The 26,100-nt window shown below is 41.3% G+C and overlaps 1 protein-coding gene across 3 annotated transcripts in view; it reads left to right on the plus strand.

Annotated features, from left to right (window-relative positions):
* The window catches only part of col2a1b (collagen, type II, alpha 1b), a 110,097-nt gene that overhangs the window by 58,075 nt on the left and 25,922 nt on the right, over positions 1 to 26,100 (plus strand). For all 3 annotated transcript variants that reach the window (XM_052526399.1, XM_052526397.1, XM_052526398.1), the window contains 22 exons: positions 343 to 441; positions 954 to 998; positions 2,611 to 2,709; positions 2,899 to 2,952; positions 4,177 to 4,284; positions 4,605 to 4,658; positions 5,998 to 6,096; positions 7,717 to 7,770; positions 9,441 to 9,539; positions 10,509 to 10,562; positions 11,642 to 11,695; positions 12,017 to 12,070; positions 13,274 to 13,372; positions 13,522 to 13,620; positions 16,527 to 16,634; positions 16,880 to 16,933; positions 19,620 to 19,673; positions 21,037 to 21,090; positions 22,545 to 22,598; positions 22,811 to 22,918; positions 23,333 to 23,386; positions 23,489 to 23,542. In XM_052526399.1, the coding sequence (XP_052382359.1) occupies positions 343 to 441; positions 954 to 998; positions 2,611 to 2,709; positions 2,899 to 2,952; positions 4,177 to 4,284; positions 4,605 to 4,658; positions 5,998 to 6,096; positions 7,717 to 7,770; positions 9,441 to 9,539; positions 10,509 to 10,562; positions 11,642 to 11,695; positions 12,017 to 12,070; positions 13,274 to 13,372; positions 13,522 to 13,620; positions 16,527 to 16,634; positions 16,880 to 16,933; positions 19,620 to 19,673; positions 21,037 to 21,090; positions 22,545 to 22,598; positions 22,811 to 22,918; positions 23,333 to 23,386; positions 23,489 to 23,542 (1,611 nt within the window). The remainder of the gene's footprint in view (positions 1 to 342; positions 442 to 953; positions 999 to 2,610; positions 2,710 to 2,898; positions 2,953 to 4,176; positions 4,285 to 4,604; positions 4,659 to 5,997; positions 6,097 to 7,716; positions 7,771 to 9,440; positions 9,540 to 10,508; positions 10,563 to 11,641; positions 11,696 to 12,016; positions 12,071 to 13,273; positions 13,373 to 13,521; positions 13,621 to 16,526; positions 16,635 to 16,879; positions 16,934 to 19,619; positions 19,674 to 21,036; positions 21,091 to 22,544; positions 22,599 to 22,810; positions 22,919 to 23,332; positions 23,387 to 23,488; positions 23,543 to 26,100) is intronic.

A 26,100-nucleotide genomic window follows, 5' to 3' on the forward strand; every position in this document is an offset into this window, starting at 1 on the left:
TTGGTTTTTCAATTAAGATGAAACACTTCTGACCTAAAGCTTTGACAAGATTTGAAAACTTAAATAAACTTTGTTTATTTGACATCGTGCAAATCCATAACCAATCAAACAGAATCGTCAATTTGCTCAAAAGAGACTCTTTACTGCAATGATGCTCATGACTGACTGACTGATTGGATTATTGATTCATTCATAGATTAATTGATCGATTTGTTGTTTGTGTGATTGATTGATTTAATGATTTACTGGATTATTGAATAATTGATAGATTAATAATCGATTGGTTGTTCGTTTGATTGATTGATTGAAGTGTTGTATTATTGATTGATTGTCTCTCTCCAGGGAGAAGCTGGCCCCACCGGTGCTCGTGGACCTGAGGGCGCTCAGGGACCCCGTGGAGAGTCAGGAACCCCTGGATCTCCCGGACCCGCCGGCGCATCTGTGAGTGTCCCCAAAAAAAGTGTCCCCAAAAAAGTGTCCCCATAAAAAGTGTCCCCACAAAACAGTGGCCCCATAAAAAGTGGCCCCACAAAAAAGTGGCCCCATAAAACAGTGTCCCCACAAAACAGTGTCCCTGTAAAACAGTGTCCCCACAAAAACAGTGTCCCTGTAAAACAGTGTCCCCACATAAGTGTCCCTAAACAGTCCCCATGAGTGTCTCCATCAAAAGTGTCCCCCCAAAAAAAGTGTCCCCATAAAAAGTGGCCCCACAAAACAGTGTCCCCATAAAAAGTGGCCCCACAAAAAAAGTGGCCCCATAAAACAGTGTCCCTGTAAAACAGTGTCCCCAGATAAATGTCCCTAAACAGTCCCCATGAGTGTCCCCATAAACCTGTGTGTTAGTGTTCCAAGTCACATGACTAGGGCTTTTCCTGATTGAACTATGACCTTAAGTATTATACTGTAAGATATGGCCATGTGAAAGGATGTTCTTCCTCTGTCCTTCCCCACAGGGTAACCCTGGTACTGATGGTATTGGAGGATCTAAAGGATCAGCTGTGAGTATACCAGACAACCTCTCCTCTGTCTCTGTCTCCCTCTATCCCTCTCTCCCTCTGTCCTCTGTCTCCCTCTCTCCTCTGTCTCTGTCTCCCTCCCTCTTTCCTCTGTCTCTGTCTCCCTCCCTCTCTCCCTCTGTCCTCTGTCTCCCTCTGTCCTCTGTCTCTGTCTCTCTCCCTCTCTCCTCTGTCTCCCTCCCTCTCTCCCCTGTCTCTGTCTCCTCCCTCTCTCCCCTGTCTCTGTCTCCCTCCCTCTCTCCCCTGTCTCTGTCTCCCTCCCTCTGTCCTCTGTCTCTGTCTCTCTCCCTCTCTCCTCTGTCTCTGTCTCCCTCCCTCTCTCCCCTGTCTCTGTCTCCCTCCCTCTCTCCCCTGTCTCTGTCTCCCTCCCTCTCTCCTCTGTCTCTGTCTCCCTCCCTCTCTCCCCTGTCTCTGTCTCCCTCCCTCTCTCCCCTGTCTCTGTCTCCCTCCCTCTCTCCCCTGTCTCTGTCTCCCTCCCTCTCTCCTCTGTCTCTGTCTCCTCCCTCTCTCCTCTGTCTCTGTCTCCCTCCATCTCTCCCCTGTCTCTGTCTCCCTCCCTCTCTCCTCTGTCTCTGTCTCCCTCCCTCTCTCCCTCTGTCCTGTCTCTGTCTCTCTCCCTCTCTCCTCTGTCTCCCTCCCTCTCTCCCCTGTCTCTGTCTCCTCCCTCTCTCCCCTGTCTCTGTCTCCTCCCTCTCTCCCCTGTCTCTGTCTCCTCCCTCTCTCCCCTGTCTCTGTCTCCTCCCTCTCTCCCCTGTCTCTGTCTCCTCCCTCCCTCTCGGGGAACAAACTTCCCCCAAGAACAAGAAGCCATTAGAATCATTTAGATCAGGATCAGTCAGGTGTGTTACGTCACTTTCAGTTAGTTATGACCAGAAACACACACACACGCACACACACACACGCACGCACGCACACACACACACACACACACACACACACACACACACACACACACACACACACACACACACACACACGCACACACACACACACACACACACACTCGCACACACACGCACACACACACACACATCTGTCACTTACATAATAGTCAAGCAGACTGCAGCTGATTCTTGGCGCTGGAATGAAGGAGTGAGATCAAGGTCCAGGCATGTCTGTAGCTTCAGGACCTCTGCCACCTGTTCCACCCACTAACTCATGTTACACTGAAGCCATATATTTATATTTATTATTCCATTCCTTTACTTAGATGTGTGTGAATTAGGGATTTGTTGAGGAAATGCTAGATTACTTGTTAGATTTGTGTGTATCAGGTAGTTGTTGTGGAATTGTTAGATTACATGTTAGATATTACTGCACTGTTGGAACTAGAAGCATAAGCATTTTGTACATTCGCAATAACATCTGCTAACCATCTGTATGTGACCAATTTGATTTGATTTGAGCCATACATCTAAAAGTTGTATATTTTTTCATCCTCGTTGATCTAGAAGCAGTAAACACATCACAACATATTTTCAGATCTCGATATCATCCTGTTACTCGGTTTAATGTTCCCTTCCAATATCACACAGTGATCCTTTCAGCGTGATGATTGATTGATTGATACGTGATTGACATCTCTCTACTACAGGGTGCTCCTGGTATCGCTGGCGCGCCTGGCTTCCCCGGGCCCCGTGGCCCTCCAGGACCCCAGGGGGCCACTGGACCGCTCGGACCAAAGGGAACATCTGTACGTCCAAACTGTCTCTCCTCAAATCTGTTTCTCCGAACTTGTTATAATATGTAATGAATATCAGGGATGGTACGATGTAGTGGAGTAAAATACTGTTATGTGATTCAGTTTGCATTTCAAGGCTAGTAATATACAACTTCATTGGTCTGTAATAATGACCCATGTGTTTTTTGTCTTCTTCTTTAGGGTGACCCCGGTATCCCAGGTTTCAAGGGTGAGGCTGGACCCAAGGGAGAGCTTGTGAGTGTTCTTGTTTTGAAGCCGCTGTGCTTTTGTCCGTCTTGTCCAAACTCTGTCTATGTTAGCTTCTGTCCTGAACTCTGTCTCTGTCTCTGTCTCTGTCTCTGTCTCTATGTCTATGTCTATGTCTCTGCTCTCTATGTCTCTGTCTCTGTCTATGTCTATGTCTATGTCTATGTCTCTGCCTGTCTCTCTGTCTCTGTCTCTGTCTCTGTCTCTGTCTCTGTCTATGTCTCTCTCTGTCTCTCTGTCTCTCTCTCTGTTCTCTCTCTCTGTCTCTCTCTCTCTCTCTCTCTCTCTCTCTCTTCTCTCTATTACCGCTTGACAATCCAGCATTAGGTCAACTTTAATGAAACATACACACAGTAGGCAAGCAAACAGAAAAAAGGAGTCATTTTTTATGATAGTTTCTCAAAATGGCGCAGAAAAACAGAAAAACAAGATGAAAATCAAGATGGCTTATTTATCATGAGAAAACTCTGACCCCCCAAGTATTTACCAAGCTGCAGAGATCTTACTTAATGATAAGACTTCCACTTCCTCTTTTTCTTGAGTCTTCCCACCCAGCTTCACCTAACATCAGCATGTTAGCATCTTGAACAGTTTCTCTCCCTTCTTAGTATCTTGGCTATAGTGCCCTCAACCTCAAGTCATCTTGCAGTACAATCTTTCAATTGAATTGATTGATTTTTAGAGATGATGGATATTAAATCCAATCAAATTTATTTATAAAGCCCTTCTTACATCTTACAAGTGCTGTACAGAAACCCAGCCTAAAACCCCAAACAGCAAGTAATGCAGGTGTAGAAGCACGGTGGCTTGGAAAAACTCCCTGGAAAAGCCAAAACCTAGGAAGAAACCTAGAGAGGAACCAGGCTATGACGGGTGGCCAGTCCTCTTCTGGCTGTGCCAGGTGGAGATTATAACATAACATGACCAAGATGTTCAAATATTCATAGATGACCAGCAGGGTCAAATAATAATAATCACAGTTGTTGTCGAGGGTGCAGCTTGTCAGCACCTCAGGAGTAAATGTCAGTTGGCTTTTCATAGCCGATCATTAAGAGTATCTCTACCACTCCTGCTGTCTCTAAAGAGTTGAAAACAGCAGGTCTGGGACAGGTAGCACGTCCGGTGAACAGGTCAGGGTTCCATAGCCGCAGGCAGAACAGTTGAAACTGGAGCATTAACTGTGATTACTGACATCCAGTTGTTTTTGTTTAGGGACCAGCTGGTCCACAAGGAGCACTAGGCCCTGCAGGAGAGGAGGGGAAGAGGGGACCCAGAGGAGAGCCCGGCGCTGCTGGACCTCTTGGACCTCCCGGAGAAAGAGTGAGTACCACCCATGTTATCACCCATGTAACCACCCATGTTATCACCCATGTGATCACCCATGTTATCTCCCATGTGATCACCCATGTTATCACCCATGTTATCACCCATGTTATCATCACCCATGTGATCACCCATGTGATGTTCTATGTGTTCTGCATGCCGTAAAACTGAGGAAATGACATGAACAGCTCCTAGACCTGTGTGCAGCCACAGAACGGGCTCCATTTTATATTCATCACACACGATGGTCTCACTCCCAGCGTTAAATGTTCAATCGTTTTTAACCCTGAACCCTGTTGTTGTTGTTTTTTGTTTAGGGCGCCCCCGGTAACCGTGGTTTCCCAGGTCAGGACGGTCTGGCTGGTCCCAAGGTAAGCGTCACCATGACAACGTGGTCCCAGAGGATGGGATTATCGTTATTAAAGGGGATGGGAAACTAACTGCTGTGGTGTAGAAAAATAAACAGGAAACTGAATAGGCTACTCTGAAACTGAAACCATGGCGATCACGGCAGATAGACTTGCAACTGAATAGGCTACTCTGAAACTGACAGGACTAGGGAGATCAATTCTATAATACATGAGTCAGCAGTGACATGGCTGTAAATCTGAAACCATGGCGATCACGGCAGATAGACTTGTCCACAGCACTGCAGGGTTATACACGCAGTTAGCTGAGCATTTAATTCACAGTTAAACATCCCGTGCTTGAATATTAGTGAACATTCTTCCTCGTTGACTCAAATCGCTGATATATTGGAATCCCTAGGCAATTGCAACCCAATCTGACTAAATATTCTGCGACAATATTTAGTCACAGCTGTGAATGACAGAAAATGATGAGTCACAAAGAAAGACAGAGCTTCTGTTGGTGTCAGTGGAGTCAACTGTAATTCCACTATTAACCACCAGAGGTCAGCACCAAACCTCATCCACACCACCAACTTTAGACCCAATGTCTCAGACTGGAAGCATTTCATTTCATTATAAATTAATGTATTGTTCACTTTTTTTGTATTCCTATTCATTAAATATGGTGAATGAGTCAGAAGGAATATTTTCTCAGTTCATCATGTCAAGACAATTGACCCCTGTCATTTTGACATGTCATTTCCACGTCCTCAGAGGCTTGGTTGCCTAGCGTAGCCTCGGTGTGAAGTGACTAGACGGAGAGGATGTTATCCACATAGAGGTGAATTCTAACTTCCACTCAAGTCAAATTAATTTCAATTCGACTAAAATGGAAGCGAGGATTCGCCCCGGAGTGACTGACTCATTGTCCTTCTTAAAAATAATCTAAACCTCCATGACACTTCACAAGATGACTATATCCCAGACAAAAAAGACAAAGGAACATACAGATATCTGTAATGGTCTGTTGAGGTTTATTAAGGGACAAACACACAGGCTTTACATTTCAGTGTGTCACAGTGTCAGACACTTCCTTCAGAGCGTCTTCAGTTCACTTGGCCTCCTAATGCAGGGTCCACTGTAGCCTCATATAAAGTGTCTGTGGAGATAGATGTGTCTCGATTGGTTCATTTAGTGATTTGTTGATTAATCAATTGATTAATTGATTGATTGATTGATTTATTGATCTCCACTGAGTAACTGTATCATTTGACCTCCTAATACAGGGAACAACTGGCGTTGGTCTTAATTGATTGATTGAGATTCTCCATTGAGTAGCACATTTGTCCTCTTAATCCAGGGAGCCCCTGGCGAGCGTGGAGTCGGCGGCGTGTCCGGCCCTAAGGGAGCCGGCGGTGACCCTGGTCGCCCTGGCGAGCCCGGTCTTCCTGGCGCAAGAGTAAGTTCCACTCCAATACCGTTCTGCCGTCTGTAGCAGCAGTATGTATCAATGCTCTGGTAAGATAGAATAGTTCTCCAAACTATGACTGAATAACTCAATACATTATCTCTGTAGTTTTTGACATCATCACGTTGTACCTATGCTTCAACCAGGTCTTTTGTTATTATGTATGTTACTGTAGTTTGGTCTCAAATCTCTAACATCATTAAACATATAGGCTCATTTAGGTGCAATGGCTGCTCTACCAAGACATGATCACTGGAGATTTGACTCACATACAGTACACGTTAGAGATTTGACTCACATACAGTACACGTTAGAGATTTGACTCACATACAGTACACATTAGAGATTTGACTCACATACAGTACACGTTAGAGATTTGACTCACATACAGTACACGTTAGAGATTTGACTCACATACAGTACACGTTAGAGATTTGACTCACATACAGTACACGTTAGAGATTTGACTCACATACAGTACACGTTAGAGATTTGACTCACATACAGTACACGTTAGAGATTTGACTCACATACAGTACACGTTAGAGATTTGACTCACATACAGTACACGTTAGAGACTTGACTCACATACAGTACACGTTAGAGATTTGACTCACATACAGTACACGTTAGAGATTTGACTCACATACAGTACACGTTAGAGATTTGACTCACATACAGTACACGTTAGAGATTTGACTCACATACAGTACACGTTAGAGATTTGACTCACATACGGTACACGTTAGAGATTTGACTCACATACAGTACACGTTAGAGATTTGACTCACATACAGTACACGTTAGAGATTTGACTCACATACAGTACACGTTAGAGACTTGACTCACATACAGTACACGTTAGAGATTTGACTCACATACAGTACACGTTAGAGATTTGACTCACATACAGTACACGTTAGAGATTTGACTCACATACAGTACACGTTAGAGATTTGACTCACATACAGTACACGTTAGAGATTTGACTCACATACAGTACACGTTAGAGATTTGACTCACATACAGTACACGTTAGAGATTTGACTCACATACAGTACACGTTAGAGATTTGACTCACATACAGTACACGTTAGAGATTTGACTCACATACAGTACACGTTAGAGATTTGACTCACATACAGTACGCGTTAGAGATTTGACTCACATACAGTACGCGTTAGAGATTTGACTCACATACAGTACACGTTAGAGATTTGACTCACATACAGTACACGTTAGAGATTTGACTCACATACAGTACGCGTTAGAGATTTGACTCACATACAGTACGCGTTAGAGATTTGACTCACATACAGTACACGTTGGAGATTTGACTCACATACAGTACACGTTAGAGATTTGACTCACATACAGTACACGTTAGAGATTTGACTCACATACAGTACACGTTAGAGATTTGACTCACATACAGTACACGTTAGAGATTTGACTCACATACAGTACACGTTAGAGATTTGACTCACATACAGTACACGTTAGAGATTTGACTCACATACAGTACACGTTAGAGTGTTGATGAGTCCGAGTTGAAATTCTCAAGGCTTTTAGGAAGTTTGATCCAAATGTGTCTCTCTGCTTGTCCTGTAGGGTCTTACTGGTCGTCCTGGAGATACTGGTCCTCAAGGCAAAGTTGGACCTGGTGTAAGTACACTGTGCTTGTTGTTTGTTTTGATCAATGACTGTAAAAAATATATGTTTATTTTACATTTTTATTTTAAACATGAACTTGATCACTAGATGAATCAGTATTTTCACAGGACTCTAACCAATGATTTATATAGACACTAGATGAGTCAGTATTTTCACAGGACTCTAACCAGTGATTTATATAAACACTAGATGAATCAGCGTGTTCACAGGACTCTGACCAATGATTTATATAAACACTAGATGAATCAGCGTGTTCACAGGACTCTGAGCAATGATTTATATAGACACTAGATGAGTCAGTATTTTCACAGGACCCTGAGCAATGATTTATATAGACACTAGATGAGTCAGTACATTCACAGGACCCTGAGCAATGATTTATATAGACACTAGATGAGTCAGTATTTTCACAGGACTCTGACCAATGATTTATATAGACACTAAATGAGTCCGTATTTTCACAGGACTCTGACCAGTGATTTATATAGACACTAAATGAGTCCGTATTTTCACAGGACTCTGACTAATGATTTATATAAACACTAGATGAATCAGCGTGTTCACAGGACTCTGACCAATGATTTATATAAACACTAGATGAATCAGCGTGTTCACAGGACTCTGAGCAATGATTTATATAGACACTAGATGAATCAGCACGTTCACAGGACTCTAACCAATGATTTATATAGACACTAGATGAGTCCGTATTTTCACAGGACTCTGACCAGTGATTTATATAGACACTAGATGAGTCAGTATTTTCACAGGACTCTGACTAATGATTTATATAAACACTAGATGAGTCAGTATTTTCACAGGACCCTGAGCAATGATTTATATAGACACTAGATGAGTCAGTACATTCACAGGACCCTGAGCAATGATTTATATAGACACTAGATGAGTCAGTATTTTCACAGGACTCTGACCAATGATTTATATAGACACTAGATGAATCAGTATTTTCACAGGACCCTGAGCAATGATTTATATAGACACTAGATGAATCAGTATTTTCACAGGACCCTGAGCAATGATTTATATAGACACTAGATGAATCAGTATTTTCACAGGACTCTGACGACTGATTTATATAGACACTAGATGACTGACTAGGTTTATATACATCATTGACTCTGACCGTGTAGAAAATCCCTCAGGTGCATGACTTGACGATTTACTTTCATTTACATTTACATTTAAGTCATTTAGCAGACGCTCTTATCCAGAGCGACTTACAAATTGGTGCATTCACCTTATGACATCCAGTGGAACAGCCACTTTACAATAGTGCATCTAAATCTTTTAGGGGGGTGAGAAGGATTACTTATCCTATCCTAGGTATTCCTTAAAGAGGTGAGGTTTCAGGTGTCTCCGGAAGGTGGTGATTGACTCCGCTGTCCTGGCGTCGTGAGGGAGTTTGTTCCACATTGGGGGGCCAGAGCAGCGAACAGTTTTGACTGGGCTTTCACATTGAATTCATATGCAACTCTATCAAATATCCATCCAGACTTCCCAGTCAGACATGACTTTACGTTATTAGGATGTCTCATCTGCTGATGAAAGATGGGCTTCACAAATAAATGTGATTACAAGATGAATTGATTGATTGATCGATCCTCAATTGATGGACTGACCCTCCTGCGTTCACCATGTAGGGTGCTGCTGGTGAGGATGGTCGCCCCGGGCCCCCTGGCCCTATGGGAGCTCGCGGTCAGCCTGGCGTGATGGGATTCCCCGGACCCAAGGGAGCTAACGTGAGTGTCACTGTTAGATTGATTGATTTATTTATTGGGTGTTTGATTGGTTGATTGATTGATTAGGTGTTTGATTGATTGATTAGGTGTTTGATTGATTGATTGATTGACTTATTTATTTATTTTATTGGGTGTTTGATTGGTTGACTGATTTGTTTATTGGGTGTTGATTGGATGATTGAGTGATTTATTTATTTATTGGGTGTTTGATTGGTTGATTGAGTGATTTATTTATTTATTGGGTGTTTGATTGGTTGATTGAGTGATTTATTTATTTATTGGGTGTTTGATTGGTTGATTGAGTGATTTATTTATTTATTGGGTGTTTGATTGGTTGATTGAGTGATTTATTTATTTATTGGGTGTTTGATTGGTTGATTGAGTGATTTATTTATTTATTGGGTGTTTGATTGGTTGATTGAGTGATTTATTTATTTATTGGGTGTTTGATTGGTTGATTGAGTGATTTATTTATTTATTGGGTGTTTGATTGGTTGATTGAGTGATTTATTTATTTATTGGGTGTTTGATTGGATGATTGAGTGATTTATTTATTTATTGGGTGTTTGATTGGTTGATTGAGTGATTTATTTATTGGGTGTTTGATTGGTTGATTGAGTGATTTATTTATTTATTGGGTGTTTGATTGGTTGATTGAGTGATTTATTTATTTATTGGGTGTTTGATTGGTTGATTGAGTGATTTATTTATTGGGTGTTTGATTGGTTGATTGAGTGATTTATTTATTTATTGGGTGTTTGATTGGATGATTGAGTGATTTATTTATTTATTGGGTGTTTGATTGGATGATTGATTGATTGATGTATTTTAAAATATGGAGATGATATATCCTGAGTAGGGCTCTACTCAGAGCTTGAACACTAGTTGCCATGGACAGTGTTTGTCTACTAGGGATACAGCTGGATATCCCTTGTGAATGACTGGTGGGTGTGTTTTCTTGTGATTTAGGGTGAGCCTGGGAAGGGAGGAGAAAAGGGGCTTCTTGGTGCCCCAGGTCTGAGGGTAAGTCATTTCTCTGTTGATCACCCAGACAGACACAGACTGCATTATGGGTAGAAATGTGGCAGAGTAAACATGCCTTATGCCCTCTTAGAAAGGATTAGAATTTCAGGAATGAATTCCGATTCAACCAAATACTGCTGCAAATCATAAATAGCCTGCTAACCCTATTTTTGATGATATCATATATAATGTAAAATATGTAGAAAACACTGGTATTGTTAGGAAACCATTCCACGTACTCAGTTTATCCCCAACCATTAGAGATAGTTATAATTACATCTATCAGTCAACTGGCTCCCATGGCCCCATGTATGGCCTCCACACTGGTGATATCTCTCTCTCACTTTCTCTCCTTCTCTCACATCCCCCTCTCTCTCTCTCGCTTTCTCTCCTTCTCTCACATCTCTCTCTCTCTCTCTCTCGCTTTCTCTCCTTCTCTCACATCCCCCTCTCTCTCCCTTTCTCTCCTTCTCTCATCCCCCTCTCTCTCCCTTTCTCTCCTTCTCTCACATCCCCCTCTCTCTCTCACTTTCTCTCCTTCTCTCATCTCTCTCTCTCTCTCGCTTTCTCTCCTTCTCTCACATCCCCCTCTCTCTCTCCCTTTCTCTCCTTCTCTCACATCCCCCTCTCTCTCCCTTTCTCTCCTTCTCTCACATCCCCCTCTCTCTCCCTTTCTCTCCTTCTCTCACATCTCTCTCTCTCTCTCCCTTTCTCTCCTTCTCTCACATCCCCCTCTCTCTCCCTTTCTCTCCTTCTCTCACATCTCTCTCTCTCTCTCCCTTTCTCTCCTTCTCTCACATACCTCTCTCTCTCTCCCTTTCTCTCATTCTCTCACATCCCTCTCTCTCTCTCCCTTTCTCTCATTCTCTCACATCCCTCTCTCTCTCTCCCTTTCTCTCCTTCTCTCACATCCCCCTCTCTCTCTCCCTTTCTCTCCTTCTCTCACATCCCCCTCTCTCTCTCCCTTTCTCTCCTTCTCTCACATCCCCCTCTCTCTCTCCCTTTCTCTCCTTCTCTCACATTCCTCTCTCTCTCTCCCTTTCTCTCCTTCTCTCACATCCCCCTATCTCTCCCTATAGGGTCTTCCTGGAAAGGATGGTGAGACTGGAGCTGCTGGACCACCTGGCCCTGCAGTGAGTATCTGTACCTGTCCAATCACACTCTAAAACGACCTGATAACTCAAGCCTCCCCATAGCCCAGGCTGGATATAATTCTCAGTGTTCAACAGGTGTCATTGTCAATTCACAGCTCGCTAACCTTTCTGATTTATGTTTCGTTGTGGATGTAAAATTGTATGATTATTGTAAGAATGAATTGACAAGATAAGACCAACTTGTTCACAATGACTTGGTTAGATGTGTCAATTGAGTTTAAAGGCACAATTCTTAATGAGTTTTTCACGGCAGCCCAGCCACAGCTATAATGCTCAGTGTTAACCCTTCGTTTACCACAGGGCCCTGCTGGAGAAAGAGGAGAGCAAGGACAGCCTGGACCTTCTGGCTTCCAGGTTAGTGTCTGTCTGTCTGTCTGTCTGTCTGTCTGTCTGTCTGTCTGTCTGTCTGTCTGTCTGTCTGTCTGTCTGTCTGTCTGTCTGTCACTCTGCGTTCACTGTCTGTCTGTCTGTCTGTCTGTCTGTCTGTCTGTCTGTCTGTCTGTCACTCTGTCTTCACTGTCTGTCTGTCTGTCTGTCTGTCTGTCTGTCTGTCACTCTGTCTGTCTGTCTGTCTGTCTGTCTGTCTGTCACTCTGCGTTCACTGTCTGTCTGTCTGTCTGTCTGTCACTCTGTCACTGTCTGTCTGTCTGTCTGTCTGTCACTCTCTGTCACATGTCCCATCATGTACAGTATGTCTGTCATGTGTCCAATCACATTGACATATAGACTACATGTGTCCAATCACATTGACAATATAGACTACATGTCTGTCACATTGACATATAAACTGTGTGTCTGTCTTGACTATAGACTACTGTCTGTCACATGTCTGTCACTACATGTGTCCAATCACATTGACATATCTGTCTGTCTGTCACATTGACATGTCATGTGTCCAATCACATTGACAATATAGACTCTGTCTGTCTGTCTGTTGACTGTCTGTCTCACATCATATAGACGACATGTGTCACTCACATTGACATTAGACACATGCTCCAATCATTGACATATAGACAGTATCATATAGACTACATGTGTCCAATCACATTGACATATAGACTACATGTGTCCAATCACATTGACAATATAGACTACATGTGTCCAATCACATTGACATATAGACTACATGTGTCCAATCACATTGACATATAGACTACATGTGTCCAATCACATTGACAATATAGACTACATGTGTCCAATCACATTGACAATATAGACTACATGTGTCCAATCACATTGACAATATAGACTACATGTGTCCAATCACATTGACAATATAGACTACATGTGTCCAATCACATTGACATATAGACGACATGTGTCCAATCACATTGACATATAGACTACATGTGTCCAATCACATTGACATATAGACTACATGTGTCCAATCACATTGACATATAGACTACATGTGTCCAATCACATTGACATATAGACTACATGTGTCCAATCACATTGACACTCATCTACACTTCCCAAGAGATAACAATAGCCACTTGGTTAGTTGATTGATTGATTCACTGATTGATTCATTGATTTGTTTCCTGTATACAGGGTCTGCCCGGACCTCCCGGCCCACCTGGTGAGGGGGGCAAGCCCGGTGACATGGGTGTTCCAGGAGAGGGTGGAGCTGCTGGTGCCACTGGACCCAGAGTGAGTTTAATCTCCTCCACCTCTCATCTCCCACACCTACAATGTTCATATAGCTAACTCCCATTATGGAGAATAGGAGGAACTCATACGGAGTAATGCTGAGCAATACTATGAACCATCCATCCCTGTCTCTGTCTGTCACCCTGTAGGGTGAGCGTGGTTTCCCAGGAGAGAGAGGAGGTGCTGGGCCTCAGGGGCTGCAGGGACCTCGTGGTCTGCCTGGAACTCCTGGAACTGACGGACCCAAGGTGAGAGAAACACACTGTGGAGACCTTCTCACATACCTAATATTCCAGATGTTGGACCCTTGGGTGGTAGAATGTCACCCAGGCTGGTAGAATGTCACCCAGGCTGGTAGAATGTCACCCAGGCGGGTAGAATGTCACCCAGGCTAGTAGAATGTCACCCAGGCTGGTAGAATGTCATCCAGGCTGGTAGAATGTCACCCAGCCTGTAGAATGTCACCCAGGCTGGTAGAATGTCATCCAGGCTGGTAGAATGTCACCCAGCCTGTAGAATGTCACCCAGGCTGGTAGAATGTCATCCAGGCTGGTAGAATGTCACCCAGCCTGGTAGAATGTCACCCAGGCTGGTAGAATGTCACCCAGGCTGGTAGAATGTCACCCAGGCTGGTAGAATGTCACCCAGGGTGGTAGAATGTCACCCAGGGTGATAGAATGTCACCCAGGCTGGTAGAATGTCACCCAGGCTGGTAGAATGTCACCCAGGCTGGTAGAATGTCACCCAGGGTAGTAGAATGTCACCCAGGCTGGTAGAATGTCACCCAGGCTGGTAGAATATCACCCAGGCGGGTAGAATGTCATCCAGGCTAGTAGAATGTCACCCAGGCTGGGAGAATGTCACCCAGGCTGGGAGAATGTGATTGAGCATGCATATTGCAATGGAAAACTGAATCACGTCCCAAACAACCTTAGAATGGTTCTCAAATACACTACACTCTGAAACCATCTCATATCAGAAAGGAAATTACTTTTTTTAAAGATTAATGATGAAGATGTGGATACCCCTGAAGGTATCTTTTGAAATTACAATATGATATTACTTTCAAACATTTTTGCCCACTGGGTACAATTCTCCTTGTATTTGATGTTGTTTCTTTTGATAAATTATATTCCTGTGTCTATTTCCTCATGGTGAATCATGTCCCTGTGTCTATTTCCTCATGATGAATCATGTCAGGCTGGTGAATCATGTCCCTGTGTACACCCAGGCTGGGAGAATGTCTATTTCCTCATGGTGAATCATGTCCCTGTGTCTATGGAAAACTGAATCATGTCCCTGTGTCTATTTCCTCAGATGAATGGTTCTCAAATACACTACACTCTGAAACATCTCCCTCAGAAAGGAAATTATTTTTTCAAGATTAATGATGAAGATGTGGATACCCCTCAAGGTATCATTTGAAATTTTCAATGATGAATCATTTTTCAAACATTTTTGCCTCATGATGAATCATATTCCTGTGTCTATTTCCTCATGATGAATCATGTCCCTGTGTCTATTTCCTCATGATGAATCATATTCCTGTGTCTATTTCCTCATGATGAATCATGTTCCTGTGTCTATTTCCTCATGATGAATCATGTTCCTGTGTCTATTTCCTCATGATGAATCATGTTCCTGTGTCTATTTCCTCATGATAAATCATATTCCTGTGTCTATTTCTTCATGATGAATCATGTCCCTGTGTCTATTTCCTCATGATGAATCATGTCTCTGTGTCTATTTCCTCATGATGAATCATGTTCCTGTGTCTATTTCCTCATGATGGATCATGTCCCATGATGAATCATATTCCTGTATTTCCTCATGATGAATCATGTCCTGTGTCTATTTCCTCATGATGAATCATGTTCCTGTGTCTATTTCCTGAATCATGTTCCTGTGAATCATGTCCCTATTTACATGAATCATATTCTATTTCCTCATGATGAATCATGTCCCTGTGTCTATTTCCTCATGATGAATCATGTTCCTGTGTCTATTTCCTCATGATGAATCATGTTCCTGTGTCTATTTCCTCATGATGAATCATGTCCCTGTGTCTATTTCCTCATGATGAATCATGTCCCTGTGTCTATTTCCTCATGATGAATCATGTTCCTGTGTCTATTTCCTCATGATGAATCATGTCCCTGTGTCTATTTCCTCATGATGAATCATGTCCCTGTGTCTATTTCCTCATGATGAATCATGTCCCTGTGTCTATTTCCTCATGATGAATCATGTCCCTGTGTACAGGTCTATTTCCTCATGATGAATCATGTCCCTGTGAACAGGTCTATTTCCTCATGATGAATCATGTCCCTGTGTCTATTTCCTCATGATGAATCATGTCCCTGTGTCTATTTCCTCATGATGAATCATGTCCCTGTGTCTATTTCCTCATGATGAATCATGTCCCTGTGTCTATTTCCTCATGATGAATCATGTCCCTGTGTCTATTTCCTCATGATGAATCATGTCCCTGTGTCTATTTCCTCATGATGAATCATGTCCCTGTGTCTATTTCCTCATGATGAATCATGTCCCTGTGTCTATTTCCTCATGGTGAATCATGTCCCTGTGTCTATTTCCTCATGATGAATCATGTCCCTGTGTCTATTTCCTCATGATGAATCATGTCCCTGTGTCTATTTCCTCATGATGAATCATGTCCCTGTGTCTATTTCCTCATGGTGAATCATGTCCCTGTGTCTATTTCCTCATGGTGAATCATGTCCCTGTGTCTATTTCCTCATGATGAATCATGTCCCTGTGTCTATTTCCTCATGATGAATCATGTCCCTGTGTCTATTTCCTCATGGTGAATCATGTCCCTGTGTCTATTTCCTCATGATGAATCATGTCCCTGTGTCTATTTCCTCATGATGAATCATGTCCCTGTGTCTATTTCCTCATGGTGAATCATGTTCTTGTGAACAGGTCTATTTCCTCATTGTGGGGAGAACACTGTTCTGTTATATTCCATCTATTCAATTAAATTCCATATATTTGGTTCATGCCTGAGGGACAAATATCGTTGGGCATATAATGAGACGAGTAAACAACAACATACCCTTCTGCATTCCGTCACCTTTCCTATGGTGTCCCTGCAGCTGTTGACAGCGTTTGTGTCCATTCTGTTTTCCAGGGAGCGATCGGACCAGGTGGCGCATCGGGTGCCCAGGGACCCCCCGGTCTGCAGGGTATGCCCGGAGAGAGAGGGGCCTCAGGCATCCCCGGACCTAAGGGAGACAGAGTAAGTGGCGCCTGCTCGAGAGCAGCAGAGGAACAGTCATGTTAATGTAATGTAGCCAATGCAATGAAATGTAACACAATATGATTCATAATAATAATAGCTGTGAAACGGACCTGTACTTAGCAACAGGATCTGCTTGAGACAATAGTAACAGATGTATGTTTGGCAACAATTGATGTGATTGCATATTGAATTATATGCAGTTAGTAATGCAATTATAATGTCATTGTGTTTGTGTCCCACAGGGTGACAACGGAGAGAAGGGACCTGAGGGTGCTTCTGGCAAAGACGGCTCAAGAGTGAGTGACCCTCATCCTCATCCTCATCATCATCATCATGCACCGTATCACCCAGCCCTATGACCTCACTCACACTACCATTTAATAATCAACACATTGATGACCTCACTCACTCTATCATTTAATATTCAACACATTGATGACCTCACTCACACTACCATTTAATAATCAACACATTGATGACCTCACTCACTCTACCATTTAATATTCAACACATTGATGACCTCACTCACTCTACCATTTAATATTCAACACATTGATGACCTCACTCACTCTACCATTTAATATTCAACACATTGATGACCTCACTCACTCTACCATTTAATATTCAACACATTGATGACCTCACTCACTCTACCATTTAATATTCAACACATTGATGACCTCACTCACTCTGCCATTTAATATTCAACACATTGATGACCTCACTCACTCTATCATTTAATATTCAACACATTGATGACCTCACTCACTCTGCCATGTAATAGTCAACACATTGATGACCTCACTCACTCTACCATTTAATATTCAACACATTGATGACCTCACTCACTCTATCATTTAATATTCAACACATTGATGACCTCACTCACTCTATCATTTAATATTCAACACATTGATGACCTCACTCACTCTGCCATGTAATAGTCAACACATTGATGACCTCACTCACTCTACCATTTAATATTCAACACATTGATGACCTCACTCACTCTACCATTTAATATTCAACACATTGATGACCTCACTCACTCTATCATTTAATATTCAACACATTGATGACCTCACTCACTCTATCATTTAATATTCAACACATTGATGACCTCACTCACTCTACCATTTAATAGGCAACACATTGATGACCTCACTCACTCTACCATTTAATATTCAACACATTGATGACCTCACTCACTCTATCATTTAATATTCAACACATTGATGACCTCACTCACTCTACCATTTAATATTCAACACATTGATGACCTCACTCACTCTACCATTTAATATTCAACACATTGATGACCTCACTCACTCTACCATTTAATATTCAACACATTGATGACCTCACTCACTCTGCCATGTAATAGTCAACACATTGATGACCTCACTCACTCTACCATTTAATAGTCAACACATTGATGACCTCACTCACTCTGCCATGTAATAATCAACACATTGATGACCTCACTCACTCTACCATTTAATAGTCAACACATTGATGACCTCACTCACTCTGCCATGTAATAATCAACACATTGATGACCTCACTCACTCTATCATTTAATATTCAACACATTGATGACCTCACTCTGCCATTTAATATTCAACACATTGATGACCTCACTCACTCTACCATTTAATAGTCAACACATTGATGACCTCACCCACTCTACCATTTAATATTCAACACATTGATGACCTCACTCACTCTACCATTTAATAGTCAACACATTGATGACCTCACTCACTCTACCATTTAATATTCAACACATTGATGACCTCACTCACTCTATCATTTAATATTCAACACATTGATGACCTCACTCACTCTGCCATGTAATAATCAACACATTGATGACCTCACTCACTCTATCATTTAATAGTCAACACATTGATGACCTCACTCACTCTATCATTTAATATTCAACACATTGATGACCTCACTCACTCTGCCATGTAATAATCAACACATTGATGACCTCACTCACTCTATCATTTAATAGTCAACACATTGATGAACTCACTCACTCTATCATTTAATAGTCAACACATTGATGACCTCACTCACTCTATCATTTAATATTCAACACATTGATGACCTCACTCACTCTATCATTTAATATTCAACACATTGATGACCTCACTCACTCTATCATGTAATAATCAACACATTGATGACCTCACTCACTCTATCATTTAATATTCAACACATTGATGACCTCACTCACTCTATCATGTAATAATCAACACATTGATGACCTCACTCACTCTATCATTTAATAATCAACACATTGATGACCTCACTCACTCTACCATTTAATATTCAACACATTGATGACCTCACTCACTCTATGATGTAATAATCAACACATTGATGACCTCACTCACTCTACCATTTAATATTCAACACATTGATGACCTCACTCACTCTATCATTTAATATTCAACACATTGATGACCTCACTCACTCTACCATTTAATATTCAACACATTGATGACCTCACTCACTCTGCCATGTAATAATCAACACATTGATGATCTCACTCACTCTGCCATTTAATATTCAACACATTGATGACCTCACTCACTCTATCATTTAATATTCAACACATTGATGACCTCACTCACTCTGCCATGTAATAATCAACACATTGATGACCTCACTCACTCTGCCATTTAATATTCAACACATTGATGACCTCACTCACTCTACCATTTAATATTCAACACATTGATGACCTCACTCACTCTATCATTTAATATTCAACACATTGATGACCTCACTCACTCTGCCATGTAATAATCAACACATTTAAATATTCCCTCCAGCAATTCCACTACACTTAAATTTGTAATTTGTTCACAGGCATTTGTGTACAGTGAGACAACAGCAAAAGGACAGATATACTAGATATTGTACTGAAACATTTCTCTTTTCCATGTTTTCCCCGTCTAACTCTTCTAGGGTTTGACTGGTCCCATTGGTCCTCCCGGCCCAGCTGGTCCCAACGGAGAGAAGGTGAGCAATTTCTCTTTAAACTTGAATAATAGTTCATTGATTATTTTAATGATTGTATTAGATCAGTCAGAAGAAGAAAACAACATACATCCATATCATCTGTTGGGAGGTTACCTCTCATAAACTGTATGATACAGACAGTCCATATAAGGTGTTGGGAGGTTTCCTCTCACAAACTGTATGATACAGACAGTCCATATAAGGTGTTGGGAGGTTTCCTCTCACAAACTGTATGATACAGACAGTCCATATAAGGTGTTGGGAGGTTTCCTCTCATAAACTGTATGATACAGACAGTCCATATAAGGTGTTGGGAGGTTTCCTCTCACAAACTGTATGATACAGACAGTCCATATAAGGTGTTGGGAGGTTTCCTCTCACAAACTGTATGATACAGACAGTCCATATAAGGTGTTGGGAGGTTTCCTCTCACAAACTGTATGATACAGACAGTCCATATCATCTGTTGGGAGGTTTCCTCTCATAAACTGTATGATACAGACAGTCCATATAAGGTGTTGGGAGGTTTCCTCTCACAAACTGTATGATACAGACAGTCCATATAAGGTGTTGGGAGGTTTCCTCTCACAAACTGTATGATACAGACAGTCCATACCATCTGTTGGGAGGTTTCCTCTCACAAACTGTATGATACAGACAGTCCATATAAGGTGTTGGGAGGTTTCCTCTCACAAACTGTATGATACAGACAGTCCATATAAGGTGTTGGGAGGTTTCCTCTCACAAACTGTATGATACAGACAGTCCATATAAGGTGTTGGGAGGTTTCCTCTCACAAACTGTATGATACAGACAGTCCATATAAGGTGTTGGGAGGTTTCCTCTCACAAACTGTATGATACAGACAGTCCATATAAGGTGTTGGGAGGTTTCCTCTCACAAACTGTATGATACAGACAGTCCATATAAGGTGTTGGGAGGTTTCCTCTCACAAACTGTATGATACAGACAGTCCATACCATCTGTTGGGAGGTTTCCTCTCATAAACTGTATGATACAGACAGTCCATATAAGGTGTTGGGAGGTTTCCTCTCATAAACTGTATGATACAGACAGTCCATATAAGGTGTTGGGAGGTTTCCTCTCACAAACTGTATGATACAGACAGTCCATATAAGGTGTTGGGAGGTTTCCTCTCATAAACTGTATGATACAGACAGTCCATATAAGGTGTTGGGAGGTTTCCTCTCACAAACTGTATGATACAGACAGTCCATATAAGGTGTTGGGAGGTTTCCTCTCACAAACTGTATGATACAGACAGTCCATATAAGGTGTGATTTTTTTGGACTTATGATTGACCTCTGTGACTGACCTCTGACCTCTGTGTTTCCTCCTATAGGGTGAATCTGGTCCATCTGGACCTTCCGGTGCTGATGGTGCCCGTGGTGCTCCTGTAGGTACCACACACACTCACACACACACACACATTACATACACACACACACACTGAGACAGACACACACACACACCCACACACACACACACACAGACACAGTCACACACTGCACACTCTAGGTCACTGTACTGACACAGAGACTGATTACACACACACACACACACTAGGTCTCACTGACACAGACACAGTCACAGACACAGACACAGACACAGACACAGACACAGACACAGATTACACACACTCAGACACACACTGACCACAGACACACAGACACACAGACACACACACACACACAGACACAGACACAGACACAGACACACTGGTCTCTGTACACACACCAATGCCCTAGGATAAAGAGTAGAAAAATGACTTGTAGGTCCCTGTAGATCAGTTTGCAGACTGATTAGGGCCCTGTCTAGGGTTCTGTACTGGGCCAATCAATATGATTAGGGTCTATGCAAAACGGTCTCTGTACTGATAAAAGTGTCTGCTACATGGCATTCATTACATCAGAAATATGTTACTGTTTTTTAAAACTTTGCCTCAGCTGTCTGATTAGGGTCTACTGCCCTCTCTAGGTCTCTGTACTGATCCAGAGTAGAGTCTGATTAGGGTCTACTGCCCTCTCTAGGCCTCTGTACTGATCCAGAGTAGAGTCTGATTAGGGTCTACTGCCCTCTCTAGGTCTCTGTACTGATCCAGAGTAGAGTCTGATTAGGGTCTACTGCCCTCTCTAGGCCTCTGTACTGATTCAGAGTAGAGTCTGATTAGGGTCTACTGCCAGAGTAGAGTCTGATTAGGTCTCTGGACTGATCCAGAGTAGAGTCTGATTAGGGTCTACTGCCCTCTCTAGGTCTCTGTACTGATCCAGAGTAGAGTCTGATTAGGGTCTAATGCCCTCTCTAGGTCTCTGTACTGATCCAGAGTTGAGTCTGATTAGGTCTAATGCCCTCTCTAGGTCTCTGTACTGATCCAGAGTAGAGTCTGATTAGGGTCTACTGCCCTCTCTAGGTCTCTGTACTGATCCAGAGTAGAGTCTGATTAGGGTCTACTGCCCTCTCTAGGTCTCTGTACTGATCCAGAGTAGAGTCTGATTAGGGTCTACTGCCCTCTCTAGGTCTCTGTACTGATCCAGAGTAGAGTCTGATTAGGGTCTACTGCCCTCTCTAGGTCTCTGTACTGATCCAGAGTAGAGTCTGATTAGGGTCTACTGCCCTCTCTAGGTCTCTGTACTGATCCAGAGTAGAGTCTGATTAGGGTCTAATGCCCTCTCTAGGTCTCTGTACTGATCCAGAGTAGAGAATCCTGTTGTCCTGCTATACTCTCCAGCTCTCAATAGAACAATTGAATTAACACAGAAGTTGATACGGTACATGGTACGTCATTTGAAGAAGGGTATGTTAGAGGAAGTGTATTCTGCTCAACTTGTTCCCCGTCTTCTCTCCTAACAGGGAGACAGGGGTGAGACCGGACCTCCTGGGCCTGCTGGCTTCGCTGGGCCTCCCGTAAGTATCTTCACCAAGGACAATGTACTGTTGATGCGCTTTCTCTCGCTGTCAGTCCTACCGTCAACATCCCGGACTGCCACATTTACAGGGACCGTCTCATCCATTCAAATGGATGATTAAATAGAAGGGGATGATGACCCCTGCTGCTTGTTGTATGTTGAAGCAAGTAGCTGTCTGAGCTGTCTTTCTCCCCGTGTCCCAACCCCCAGGGATCTGATGGTCAGCCCGGAGCCAAAGGAGAGCAGGGAGAGGGTGGTCAGAAGGGAGACGCTGGTGCCCCTGGACCCCAGGGACCCTCCGGAGCACCTGGACCTTCCGTAAGTTTCACTTTTTCCTGAAATGTAAAAACATCGAGGTGTTTATTGGTTACCAAATATTCTGTTGGAGTTACTTGCTTCACGTTTCTTCATAAAACTTCAGATAATTTCCTTCATTCTTCATTCTTCATTCTTTCATTCATCATTCTTCATTCTTCATTCTTTCATTCATCATTCTTTCATTCATCATTCTTCATTCTTTCCTTCATTCTTTCCTTCATTCTTTCATTCATCATTCATCATTCTTTCATTCATCATTCTTCATTCATTTCTTCATTCTTTCATTCATCATTCTTTCATTCATCATTCTTCATTCATTCCTTCATTCTTTCATTCATCATTCTTTCATTCATCATTCTTCATTCTTTCCTTCATTCTTTCATTCATCATTCTTCATTCTTTCCTTCATTTCAGGGACCAACTGGTGTTTCTGGACCTAAAGGTGCTCGCGGTGCTCAGGGACCCCCTGTAAGTATAAATCTCATATTGTGTATTTAATGTCCGCATTGTTGTTTTATATTGTTTTGTAATTGTTCCATTTCATCAACAACCTCTCTCTCTCCCTGACAGGGTGCCACTGGTTTCCCTGGCGCTGCCGGCAGAGTCGGGCCCCCTGGTCCCAACGTAAGTACAATCACTTATCAGCGATACACAACTCAAACACCCAACCTGAGCATTGTTACTGAAGACTAAATGACACTGATTGTTCTACTTGTAAACTAGGATTGTTCGCGGTAATCTGAGGTGTTGGATTTGACTGGAATAGAAAAGGCCTTGTTTTTATGTGGGCGTAACCGCGTTGGTAAACATTTTCCAAAATGAAGGGATCTCTTTTATGTATTTCCAAGTTTCTCCAATAGTTTCCTGATACTTTTCAGAACACACAGAATATTATGAATACTGTGTTCACCCACTGTATTCAGTCGAACTGAACCTTGCGTTTGGGATCCCATGCATCCTTCTAGGTTTGAAACCAATAAACAGACCAACACAGAATCATTCAGCATCATTATAGTATGTAGTATGGTATTAAGTATAGTATTTACAATAGTATTTACTACAATATTTACTATAATATTTAGTATAGTATTTAGTACAGTATTTAATATAGTATTTATTATAGTATTTAGTATAGTGTTTAGTATAGTGCTTACTATACTATTTAGATTAGTATTTAGTATATTATTTATTATAGTATTTAGTATAACAGTTACTATAGTATTTAGTATAGTACTAAGTATATTATTTATTATAGTATTTAGTGTAACATTTACTATAGTATTTAGTATATTATTTAGTATAGTATTTAGTATAGTACTAACTATAATATTTAGTATAGTATTTAGTATAGTATTTAGTATAGTACCAACTATAATATTTAGTATAATATTTACTATAGTATTTACTATAGTATTTACTATAGTATTTATCATAGTATTTAGTATATTATTTATTATAGTATTTAGTATAAAATTTACTATAGTATTTAGTATAGTATGTAGTATATTATTTAGTATAGTACTAACTATAATATTTAGTATAGTATTTAGTATATTATTTATTATAGTATTTAGTATAACATTTACTATAGTATTTAGTATAGTATTTAGTATATTATTTATTATAGTATTTAGTATAACATTTACTATAGTATTTAGTATAGTATTTAGTATAGTACCAACTATAATATTTAGTATAATATTTACTATAGTATTTACTATAGTATTTACTATAGTATTTAGTATAGTACCAACTATAATATTTAGTATAATATTTAGTATAGTATTTACTATAACATTTACTATAGTATTTAGTATAGTATTTAGTATAGTATTTAGTATAGTACCAACTATAACATTTAGTATAATATTTAGTATAGCATTTACTATAACATTTACTATAGTATTTAGTATAGTATTTAGTATAGTATTTACTATAGTACTCACTATAATATTTAGTATAGTATTTAGTATAGTATTTACTATAACATTTACTATAGTATTTAGTATAGTATTTAGTATAGTATTTAGTATATTATGTACTATAGTATTTAGTGAATAACGCTGGATGTCGATGATATCAACCTGGTTTCATTCTGGTTGTTATTACAGAGTACTGACCTGCTCCTATCTGTTGTTATTACAGGGAGTACTGACCTGCTCCTATCTGTTGTTATTACAGGGAGTACTGACCTGCTCCTATCTGTTGTTATTACAGAGTACTGACCTGCTCCTATCTGTTGTTATTACAGGGAGTACTGACCTGCTCCTATCTGTTGTTATTACAGGGAGTACTGACCTGCTCCTATCTGTTGTTATTACAGGGAGTACTGACCTGCTCCTATCTGTTGTTATTACAGAGTACTGACCTGCTCCTATCTGTTGTTATTACAGGGAGTACTGACCTGCTCCTATCTGTTGTTATTACAGGGAGTACTGACCTGCTCCTATCTGTTGTTATTACAGGAGTACTGACCTGCTCCTATCTGTTGTTATTACAGGGAGTACTGACCTGCTCCTATCTGTTGTTATTACATGGAGTACTGACCTGCTCCTATCTGTTGTTATTACATGGAGTACTGACCTGCTCCTATCTGTTGTTATTACAGAGAGTACTGACCTGCTCCTATCTGTTGTTATTACAGGGAGTACTGACCTGCTCCTATCTGTTGTTATTACAGAGTACTGACCTGCTCCTATCTGTTGTTATTACAGAGAGTACTGACCTGCTCCTATCTGTTGTTATTACAGAGAGTACTGACCTGCTCCTATCTGTTGTTATTACAGAGTACTGACCTGCTCCTATCTGTTGTTATTACAGGGAGTACTGACCTGCTCCTATCTGTTGTTATTACAGGGAGTACTGACCTGCTCCTATCTGTTGTTATTACAGAGTACTGACCTGCTCCTATCTGTTGTTATTACAGGGAGTACTGACCTGCTCCTATCTGTTGTTATTACAGGGAGTACTGACCTGCTCCTATCTGTTGTTATTACAGGGAGTACTGACCTGCTCCTATCTGTTGTTATTACAGAGAGTACTGACCTGCTCCTATCTGTTGTTATTACAGAGAGTACTGACCTGCTCCTATCTGTTGTTATTACAGAGAGTACTGACCTGCTCATATCAGTCTCTGGGCAGAGAAGTAGCGGTCAAGATGAGAGAGGATGATTATTTTGTTA

Source organism: Oncorhynchus keta, chromosome 10, assembly GCF_023373465.1.
Source record: "Oncorhynchus keta strain PuntledgeMale-10-30-2019 chromosome 10, Oket_V2, whole genome shotgun sequence".
NCBI lineage: Eukaryota > Metazoa > Chordata > Actinopteri > Salmoniformes > Salmonidae > Oncorhynchus > Oncorhynchus keta.